Source organism: Ranitomeya imitator, chromosome 3 (genome assembly GCF_032444005.1).
Source record: "Ranitomeya imitator isolate aRanImi1 chromosome 3, aRanImi1.pri, whole genome shotgun sequence".
Classification (NCBI taxonomy): Eukaryota; Metazoa; Chordata; class Amphibia; order Anura; family Dendrobatidae; genus Ranitomeya; species Ranitomeya imitator.
In genome coordinates, this window is record NC_091284.1 from 777385504 (window position 1) to 777397261 (window position 11758).

At 44.9% G+C, this 11758-nt stretch overlaps 1 protein-coding gene across 1 annotated transcript; it reads right to left on the reverse strand.

Annotated features, from left to right (window-relative positions):
* Positions 1-111: 111 nt before the first annotated feature.
* Positions 112-2896, reverse strand: LOC138671160 (uncharacterized). The gene is made up of 4 exons (XM_069759105.1): positions 2478-2896; positions 1914-2017; positions 1674-1820; positions 112-1203 (listed from the first exon to the last, which is right to left on the reverse strand). Exons 1-4 carry the CDS (start codon positions 2658-2660, stop codon positions 282-284), a joined length of 1356 nt encoding a protein of 451 aa, XP_069615206.1. The 5' UTR covers positions 2661-2896; the 3' UTR covers positions 112-281.
* Between the last annotated feature and the right edge of the window lie 8862 nt (positions 2897-11758).

Sequence of the window (11758 nt, forward strand, 5' to 3'; positions counted from 1 at the left end):
AATTAGTGGTTTATGTGTTGATGTGTTAACAATTGTATACGTCATACTGCTATTATTTTCATAAAACACCCAATTTTTTGTAGCCAAAAAAAAAAAAAAAATTTAATTACAGCCAAATAGATTTTTTATTGATATTACAATCAATTATTTAACACAGTTTTTTTGGTAACATGGAACAAAAAAATTTTTTTTCAAACTTTTGTGTTGGTTGCTGGCGTTTCTCATTCTTCGGGATGTTGTCAAAACTGTTATCAGCGATGTCGGCAACATTTCTGGGGGGGTCAGTGTAGATGCATCCTTCTCTGCTGGTCAGGCTGCTCAACACCAGCACAGGAGTATTGCCAGTGCACGGCACCTTCAGGACTCATAAAGTAGTCAGTGAAGGATTCTCTCACACGCACACCAGAGTTGGACGGCCTACCCAGACCCCCGTTGTCAACTGGATTAAATACTGGCTGCTGGTACTCCACATCAACGTCAGTGTTGTATTCACGAGCATAGTTGTGGAGTACACAGCAAGCCTTTATCACAGCATCAACGGTGTCTGTGTCCAACTGAATGGCAGTGTGAAAGATCCTCCACTGACTAGTCATGATCCCAAAGGTGCATTCCACATATCTGCGTGCACGACTCAGCCGATAATTAAAAATCCTCCGTCGGGCATCCAGTCCCCTTCGTGGGTATGGGCGCAGCAGGGTTGTCGTTAAGGGAAACGCCTCATCCGATACCATCACGAACGGCACTGGATGTGTGGAACCCGGCAAAGGTCGTGGGGCTGGGAGCGTGCCGCCATCTCGAAGAATTTGCATCCCAATCTGTGACGTTCGCAACACCCGAGAATCCCCAGTACTACCATAGGCACCAACGTCAATGGCAACAAATTTGTAATGGGCATCAGCCACCGCCATCAGGACCACTGAAAAATACTTCTTATAATTAAAGAAGCGTGATCCTGATCGTGGTGGCTGCTGAACCCGAACATGTTTACCATCGACTGCACCTATGCAGTTTGGGAAATTGGCCACAGACTGAAAGCCTGCTGCAACCTGCAGCCAAGTCTCCTCGGTTGGGGAAGGCATCACCATGGGCTGCAACTTCTGCCAGATGACGGTACATGTACACCTCACAATGTTAGAGATGGTAGATTTACCAACTCTAAATTGGAGGTGCAGGGATGTATAGCTCTCTCCTGTGGCCAAAAATCTGCAAAGAAACAAAAAAGAAAATTAGAAATGTCACACAAAAAGGTAATTACAACATGTCACAAGTTAAGGCCGCTATTATATGCGTCCAGCACCATTCAATAATGCTGGCATTAACACCCAGCACAACACAAAGGGTGTAAAAAACATTAATAAAAGGCCTGATGGGACTTGTGCACACACGCATGCGAGATATGACCGAGTGTTGCATGGTAATCCCCGGACCTGCTGCATGCACTCCGTTGTGGAGCGTGCGGCTCCATGTATTGGTATGTGGGTGCAGACTCCGCTCCAGAGTGCAGGCGGCAGAGCCGGGGTTTACCATGCAACACTCGCCCGTATCTCACGTGTGTGTGTGTATGTGTGCCCCCTGTCCAAAAAGAGGACTGGGTGGGTTTAATCACACATACTGGACACACACACAAGTAAAATACAGACCTAACAACATTCCCCCCAAAAATTGTTACTTACCGCAAGGTGATGAGCAGCCTTTCCTCAGCAGAGATGGACTTCCTCATCACTGTGTCTTGCAGTGTTAAATGGGGTGCCAGGATGGTAAGCAGTCTGTCAAAGGCAATAATTGGTAACCGACAAAACGATATAAATTTTTCAGGATATCTGAAAATTGCAAAAGAACAACAAAAAAGGGTTACTTCACAAGTATTGCTAGCCAAAAAAGGTAAATTAGTCATTCTATATATTTCTACTTACCTCCTCAAATCATTGTACAGCACATGAAAGTGCCCCTTCTCAGTTCGGTCTTCTACAAGCGGGTGCACCCACAATCGTTTCTGCACACGTCTTCTCGGCCGCCGCTAAATAGAAAAATAAAAAAATATTTCGTAAACACAACAATTAGAAAAATATATCAAACATGCAAGGAAAACAATGTCGATTATGTAAGGATACGTGTCCACATTCAGGAAGGCCCACCCCATTCTAGTACGCAATGATGCCAGATGTGTTCATTGTACAAATCCAGCATCATCACACCCGACGTATAGGGTCCTCTTTTATTCATTGCGGAGCCGCAGTTTCACAACAAGGAACACAGACATGCTGTGATCATAAAAGACGCGCAGCATGTCCGGAGTCGCAGGGCTGACGGATGACACACAGTGGACACGTGATTTCATGACATCACCTCCAGTATGCTGACATGTGGACGCTGCATGTTTGGCGCTGCGGCCACACGCAGCGCCAAACATACAACGTTTCCAGAATGTGGACAAGTACCCATAACCCAATATATAAAACAAACAGACATCTGCTTACCTGACGTGCATGTCGATTCAGAATTAGAAGCATCAACCCCAGGATCGCAATCCGGTGTGGCGTGCGGAGCTGGATCCGTGGGCTGTCATCTGGACGACGCTCTGCACGTCCACTCATTTTGATGTGTAAGTTCCAAAATGGAGGATGGAAGAAGAAAAGGGTTGGACAAGGAAATGACATCATTTTTTTTTTTTTTCTTCCCCCCACTGCAGTAAACTTTATTTCTGTCAAACACAGACAATCTGCAGACAAAACTGCATCAAAAAACGCACTAAAAAACGCACTAAAAAACGCACCAAAAAACGCACCAAAAACGCACCAAAAACGCACAAAAAAACGCACCTGCGTTTTCTGCAGAGACCTGCGGTTTCAGTCAGGAAAAAAAAAGGATGGAAATCCTGAACGTGTGAACATAGCCTTAGAGTTTAAGAAATCGCATGCACGAGGTGAGAAAAATAATCTGCATCTAAGGCTACGTGCACACTGTCAGTATCTGGTCAGTATTTTACCTCAGTATTTAAAAGCCAAAACCAGCAGAGGAACAATATAATAGAAACACGTCACCACTCCTGGTTATGGCTTACAAATACTGACTGAAGACTGACCGTGTGAACGCTACAAATCCTGAGGTAAAATACAGACTGAAGACTGACCGTGTGAACATTACAAATACTGAGGTAAAATACTGACTGAAGACTGACCGTGTGAACGCTACAAATACTGAGGTAAAATACTGACTGAATACTGACCGTGTGAACATTACAAATCCTGAGGTAAAATACTGACTGAAGACTGACCGTGTGAACGTTACAAATCCTGAGGTAAAATACTGACTGAAGACTGACCGTGTGAACGCTACAAATACTGAGGTAAAATACTGACTGAAGACTGACTGTGTGAACATTACAAATACTGAGGTAAAATACTGACTGAAGACTGACCGTGTGAACGTTACAAATCCTGAGGTAAAATACTGACTGAAGACTGACCGTGTGAACGCTACAAATACTGAGGTAAAATACTGACTGAATACTGACCGTGTGAACATTACAAATCCTGAGGTAAAATACTGACTGAAGACTGACCGTGTGAACGCTACAAATACTGAGGTAAAATACTGACTGAATACTGACCGTGTGAACGCTACAAATACTGAGGTAAAATACTGACTGAAGACTGACCGTGTGAACGTTACAAATACTGAGGTAAAATACTGACTGAAGACTGACCGTGTGAACGCTACAAATCCTGAGGTAAAATACTGACTGAAGACTGACCGTGTGAACGTTACAAATCCTTTTGTAAAATACTGACTGAAGACTGACCGTGTGAACGTTACAAATACTGAGGTAAAATACTGACTGAAGACTGACCGTGTGAACGTTACAAATACTGAGGTAAAATACTGACTGAAGACTGACCGTGTGAACATTACAAATACTGAGGTAAAATACTGACTGAAGACTGACCGTGTGAACGTTACAAATACTGAGGTAAAATACTGACTGAAGACTGACTGTGTGAACATTACAAATACTGAGGTAAAATACTGACTGAAGACTGACCGTGTGAACGTTACAAATACTGAGGTAAAATACTGACTGAAGACTGACCGTGTGAACGCTACAAATCCTGAGGTAAAATACTGACTGAATACTGACCGTGTGAACGCTACAAATACTGAGGTAAAATACTGACTGAAGACTGACCGTGTGAACGTTACAAATACTGAGGTAAAATACAGACTGAAGACTGACCGTGTGAACGCTACAAATACTGAGGTAAAATACTGACTGAAGACTGACCGTGTGAACGTTACAAATCCTGAGGTAAAATACTGACTGAAGACTGACCGTGTGAATGCTACACATACTGAGGTAAAATACTGACTGAATACTGACCGTGTGAACGCTACAAATACTGAGGTAAAATACTGACTGAAGACTGACCGTGTGAACGTTACAAATACTGAGGTAAAATACTGACTGAAGACTGACCGTGTGAACGCTACAAATCCTGAGGTAAAATACTGACTGAAGACTGACCGTGTGAACGTAACAAATCCTTATGTAAAATACTGACTGAAGACTGACCGTGTGAACGTTACAAATACTGAGGTAAAATACTGACTGAAGACTGACCGTGTGAACGTTACAAATACTGAGGTAAAATACTGACTGAAGACTGACCGTGTGAACGTTACAAATACTGAGGTAAAATACTGACTGAAGACTGACCGTGTGAACGTTACAAATACTGAGGTAAAATACTGACTGAAGACTGACCGTGTGAACGTTACAAATACTGAGGTAAAATACTGACTGAAGACTGACCGTGTGAACGTTACAAATACTGAGGTAAAATACTGACTGAAGACTGACCGTGTGAACGTTACAAATACTGAGGTAAAATACTGACTGAAGACTGACCGTGTGAACGTTACAAATCCTGAGGTAAAATACTGACTGAAGACTGACCGTGTGAACGCTACAAATACTGAGGTAAAATACTGACTGAATACTGACCGTGTGAACGTTACAAATACTGAGGTAAAATACTGACTGAAGACTGACCGTGTGAAAGTTACAAATACTGAGGTAAAATACAGACTGAAGACTGACCGTGTGAACGCTACAAATACTGAGGTAAAATACTGACTGAAGACTGACCGTGTGAACGTTACAAATCCTGAGGTAAAATATTGACTGAAGACTGACCATGTGAACGCTACAAATACTGAGGTAAAATACTGACTGAAGACTGACCGTGTGAACGCTACAAATACTGAGGTAAAATACTGACTGAAGACTGACCGTGTGAACGTTACAAATACTGAGGTAAAATACTGACTGAAGACTGACCGTGTGAACGCTACAAATCCTGAGGTAAAATACTGACTGAAGACTGACCGTGTGAATGTTACAAATCCTTATGTAAAATACTGACTGAAGACTGACCGTGTGAACGTTACAAATACTGAGGTAAAATACTGACTGAAGACTGACCGTGTGAACGTTACAAATACTGAGGTAAAATACTGACTGAAGACTGACCGTGTGAACATTACAAATACTGAGGTAAAATACTGACTGAAGACTGACCGTGTGAACGTTACAAATACTGAGGTAAAATACTGACTGAAGACTGACCGTGTGAACGTTACAAATACTGAGGTAAAATACTGACTGAAGACTGACCGTGTGAACGTTACAAATACTGAGGTAAAATACTGACTGAAGACTGACCGTGTGAATGTGGCCCTCACCTTTATGCTGCAGATGTCCCTGTGGATTTCACCCTCTGACAAAGGTTAAAATGTGCAGCAAATGTTACCATTTCCAGAAGAACATCTGCACTGTAGTGTTCTGGGCGATGATCAGGAGCGAACATTAGGGTAACGGTGCGATTCCAGCTGTCACAGGACAGTTCATTAATACCACGCTCCCTGCTTATATTCTAAGTAGTTTGAAATTTACAACTTTCACCTTTGAAGGCAATTTTTTTTATCATAAATTCAACTATAGCGGGCTTAAAGGGAACCTGTCACCCCCCCCCCCCAAGGCGTGTGTAACTATAAGAACCCCCTTGTGCAGCACTAATGCTGCATTTGGACAAGGTGGCTCTTTTAGTTATGCTCCTTGCATACGCTGAAATAAACACTTATAAAATGTGCCCCCTCATACCGTGAAATCGCCAGGGAGGCGGGACTTTCCTTCCTAATCAGACGCAGCACAGCCGTCATTCATACCCCCTTGGCGCCGGGCGCCGCCTCCTCAGCGTTGTTTGAATCTGTCCCGGAGTCTGCGCTGTTATGTTAACCCTTGGGCATGCGCACTGCCCGTCTTCTGACATTATTTGATGTCAGGCTGACAGCGCCTGTGCGGCTGCGCTGCCCGAGATCCCGCCTCGCAGTGTCTTCTTCAGACTGTGCGGCGTCAGCTGATCCCTAATCGCATGCTGCACGGCCGTGACGCCGCACAGTCTGAAGAAGGTGGAGGGAGATGAGTGAGAGGCGAAGATATGCACTGCGCATGCCCATGAATCCCTTTCCCGCAGGGTGATTAAATCAGAAGACACCGCGAGGTGGGATCTCGGGCAGCACGGCCGCACAGGCGCAGTCAGCCTGACATCAAATGATGTCAGAAGACGGGCAGTGCTACCTGCGCATGTCCAAGGGATAACATAACAGCGCAGGCTCCAGGACAGATTCAAACAACTCTGAGGAGGCGGCACCCGGCGCCAAGGGGGTGTGAGTGATGGCTGTGCTGCGTCTGATTAGGAAGGAAAGTCCCGCCTCTCTGGCAATTTCACGGTATGAGGGGGCACATTTTATGTTTATTTCAGCGTGTGCAGCAGAACTAAAAAAGCCACCTTGTCCAAATGCAGCATTAGTGCTGCACAAGGTGGTTCTTATAGTTACAAACGCCTGGGGGGGTGACAGGTTCCCTTTAACATATTTTTCGGAATTAGATTTCAGTTAAAATGTTTGCCCTTTTTACCTTCTATAGACCGTGTTCTGCACAGTCTATTACAGGCTGCAGAATGAGTTATCTGATAATCCAACAGTGAGCTCCTGAGTTTGTAACTCTTATCTATCATATTATTTAATTTATCATCAAATGAAAGTCCATCTCAACTCTGATTCAGTTAGTGGTCATAAATCAGCCAAGAGGACCTCAGAAAAAAATGCTCACCACATGTGCATGACATTGCAGTATCTTAGATAACCATGGTTACGACCACTAACCGTCTGAGTGGTCGTAACCAAGGATACCTAAGCTACTACAATGCCCTACACATGAGGAAAGCGACATAGCAAATCTGAAGAACTACACTACATTTCTAATTGGAGGTATATGCTAATATTATTTTTATTACACCTACTACATATTGGGATAAGATCTTGGAGATGGGAATACTGCTGTAATGTAAGAGCTATCCTCTAAATAATAGACTATGCCACAGAAGAAAAATGATTATTTTCTCTTTTTATGCATCCTTAAATTTGACTTGCTTTTGCAACCGCTACTTGGCATTACGTAGTGCAGCAACTGGAATACTCAAATCCTTCTGTTTCTTACTCTGCTCCAGAGTAACCCTACACACCATACTGTGACCATACAGTGGTAGATAGCGGCCCTGCAGACCCAGCAAGTGATTATGCAGCGCCCCAGAGTCCTGGTCGTTGCAGTAATGTCGCTCTGCCGCTAAGGGGAGTGATGTTATGTCTGATTGCACTAAAGGAGTTCACCTGACCAGGTATCACAGTCACACATTACACTTCACACTCCGGCCACTAGGGGGAGCAAAAGGCACTATGTATTAGGTCACTCCTCACACTGGTAAAACTAGGGGTCGGATAGGAAGTTAGAACAGAACGCAGCCTGGGAGAGCTCCAGGAAGGACCTGTCAAGGGTGGGTTCCTGGCAGGTATCTAGCGGAAAGGACAGAACGTTACGGAGCCGTGCCTGCACTACCTTGCGGCGGCATCCTAAGGAAGGACACGAAGCGAAGGATATTGTGGAGAAGTGAGAAACAAAATCGCAGCACAAGGAGATATCCAGTAGGAGTTGTACCCCGAGATCGGCAACATCCTACTGAGGCGCGTAGCCGGTGACCGGAACGCCGAGGAAGTGACAGACTCCAGAATAGCTCTGAGCCTTCCCGTCAAACGTCCATCACCCCAGCGGACCCCTAAGCAGCGTCGGTCATCCTGACCAAATACCACAGGTGGCATCACAAACCCTTGACAAACTACATCACCCTTTCATTGGACGCCCCTTAGCAGGGTCACGGACCGGATCCAGCCACTGTGACAACCCCAGCACCGAAACAGAGAGGACCGGTACCGAGTACTCCGCGGCCCTGTGTCTGGGGGTGCTCAAATTACAGTGCAGTAATAAATAGCGACTCATGGTTGACTGTTGTGAATTCTGTGGCAGAGCTCCCTCCTGTGGTCACAAGTGGTACTTCGGCTGATTCTCTCTATGAGCTTCCGTTGGTGGAGGAAAGTGGTACTGCGGCTTCTGAGTTTCCTTCCTCAGGTGATGTGGTGAAGTCGTTAGGTGCTGCTCTATTTAACTCCACCTAGTGCTTTGATCCTGGCCTCAAGTCAATGTTCTAGTATTGGACTTGTTTCCTCCTGGATCGTTCCTGTGGCCTGCTGCTCTGCATAGCTAAGTTCGCTTGTGTTATTTTTGTTTGCTGTTTTTTCTGTCCAGCTTGCTTATTTGGTTTTTCTTGCTTGCTGGAAGCTCTGGGATGCAGAGGGTGTACCTCCGTGCCGTTAGACGGTACGGAGGGTCTTTTTGCCCCCTTTGCGTGGTTGTTTGTAGGGTTTTGTGTTGACCGCAAAGTTACCTTTCCTATCCTCGCTCTGTTCAGAAAGTCGGGCCTCACTTTGCTAAATCTATTTCATCTCTACGTTTGTCTTTTCATGTTAACTCACAGTCATTATATGTGGGGGGCTGCCTTTTCCTTTGGGGGATTTCTCTGAGGCAAGGTAGGCTTATTTTCTATCTTCAGGCTAGCTAGTTTCTCAGGCTGTGCCGAGTTGCATAGGGAGCGTTAGGCGCAATCCACGGCTGCCTCTAGTGTGGTTGGAGAGGATTAGGGATTGCGGTCAGCAGAGTTCCCACGTCTCAGAGCTCGTTCTATGTTTTTGGGTTATTGTCAGGTCACTGCATGTACTCTGACTTCTATGTCCATTGTGGTACTGAATTACCTAATCATAACAGTACTGGAGGCCCAAAGTACTAATGATTCTCAATAGAGGGAAAAAATAAGTTCTGAGACCATTTTTTTTTCTTTGTACTGTGTTTTGCCTTTTTTTTCCCCTAGACATTTGGGTGGTTCAGGACACAGGTGTGGACATGGACATTCAGGGTCTGTGCTCTTCGATGGATAATCTCGCTATAAATGTACAAAAGATTCAAGATTTGGTGGTACAGAATCCTATGTTAGAACCAAGAATTCCTATTCCTGATTTGTTTTATGGTGATAGAGCCAAGTTTGTGAATTTCAAAAATAATTGCAAACTGTTTCTGGCCTTGAAACCTCGCTCCTCTGGTGACCCAGTTCAACAAGTTAGGATCATTATTTCTTTTTTACGTGGCGACCCTCAAGACTGGGCATTTTCCCTTGCGCCAAAAGATCCTGCATTAAGTAATATTGATGCGTTTTTCCTGGCGCTCGGATTGCTGTACGATGAACCTAATTCGATGGATCAGGCAGAGAAAAATTTGCTGGCTCTGTGTCAGGGTCAGGATGAGATTGAGATTTACTGTCAGAAATTTAGAAGGTGGTCCGTGCTCACTCAATGGAATGAAGGTGCGCTCGCAGCTATTTTCAGAAAGGGTCTCTCTGAAGCCCTTAAGGATGTCATGGTGGGATTTCCTATGCCTGCTGGTCTGAATGAGTCTATGTCTTTGGCCATTCAGATCGGTCGACGCTTGCGTGAGTGTAAATCTGTGCACCATTTGGCGGTATTATCTGAGCATAAACCTGAGCCTATGCAGTGCGATAGGACTTTGACCAGAGTTGAACGGCAAGAACACAGACGTCAGAATGGGCTGTGTTTCTACTGTGGTGATTCCACTCATGCTATCTCTGATTGTCCTAAGCGCACTAAGCGGTTCGCTAGGTCTGCCACCATTGGTATGGTACAGTCAAAATTTCTTTTGTCCGTTACCTTGATCTGCTCTTTGTCATCTTATTCTGTCATGGCATTTGTGGATTCAGGCGCTGCCCTGAATTTGATGGACTTGGAGTATGCTAGGCGTTGTGGGTTTTTCTTGGAGCCCTTGCAGTGTCCTATTCCATTGAGAGGAATTGATGCTACGCCTTTGGCCAAGAATAAGCCTCAGTATTGGACCCAGCTGACCATGTGCATGGCTCCTGCACATCAGGAGGTTATTCGCTTTCTGGTGTTGCACAATCTGCATGATGTGGTCGTGTTGGGGTTGCCATGGTTATAAGTCCATAATCCAGTATTAGATTAGAAATCCATGTCTGTGTCCACCTGGGGTTGTCAGGGGGTACATGGTGATGTCCCATTTCTGTCTATTTCGTCATCCACCCCTTCTGAGGTCCCAGAGTTCTTGTCTGATTACCGGGATGTATTTGATGAGCCCAAGTCCAATGCCCTACCTCCGCATAGGGATTGTGATTGTGCTATCGAGTTGATTCCTGGTAGTAAATTCCCAAAAGGTCGACTGTTTAATTTATCTGTGCCTGAGCACGTTGCTATGCGGAGTTACGTGAAGGAGTCCTTGGAGAAGGGTCATATTCGCCCGTCATCGTCACCATTGGGAGCGGGGTTCTTTTTTGTGGCCAAGAAGGATGGTTCGCTGAGACCTTGTATAGATTACCGCCTTCTAAATAAGATCACGGTTAAATTTCAGTACCCCTTGCCGCTGTTATCTGATTTGTTTGCTCGGATTAAGGGGGCTAGTTGGTTCACCAAGATAGATCTTCGTGGTTCATATAATCTTGTGCGTATTAAGCGAGGCGATGAATGGAAAACTGCATTTAATACGCCCGAGGGCCATTTTGAGTACCTAGTAATGCCATTCGGACTTGCCAATGCTCCATCAGTGTTTCAGTCCTTTATGCATGACATCTTCCGAGAGTACCTGGATAAATTCCTGATTGTATACTTGGATGATATTTTGGTCTTCTCGGATGATTGGGAGTCTCATGTGAAGCAGGTCAGAACGGTGTTTCAGGTCCTGCGTGCTAATTCTTTGTTTGTGAAGGGATCAAAGTGTCTCTTTGGTGTTCAGAAGGTTTCATTTTTGGGGTTAATTTTTTCCCCTTCTACTATCGAGATGGACCCTGTTAAGGTCCAGGCCATCCATGATTGGACTCAGCCGACATCTCTGAAAATTCTGCAAAAGTTCCTGGGTTTTGCTAATTTTTATCGTCACTTCATCTGCAATTTTTCTAGTATTGCTAAACCATTGACCGATTTGACCAAAAAGGGTGCTGATGTGGTCAATGGGTCTTCTGCTGCTGTGGAAGCTTTTCAAGAGTTGAAGCGTCGTTTTTCTTCTGCCCCTGTGTTGTGTCAACCAGATGTTTCGCTTCCGTTCTAGGTCGAGGTTGATGCTTCTGAGATTGGAGCGGGGGCTGTTTTGTCGCAGAGAAGTTCTGATTGCTCGGTGATGAAACCATGCACCTTCTTTTCCAGGAAGTTTTCGCCTGCTGAGCGAAATTATGATATTGGCAATCGAGAATTGCTGGCCATGAAGTGGGCATTCGAGGAGTGGCGTCATTGGCTT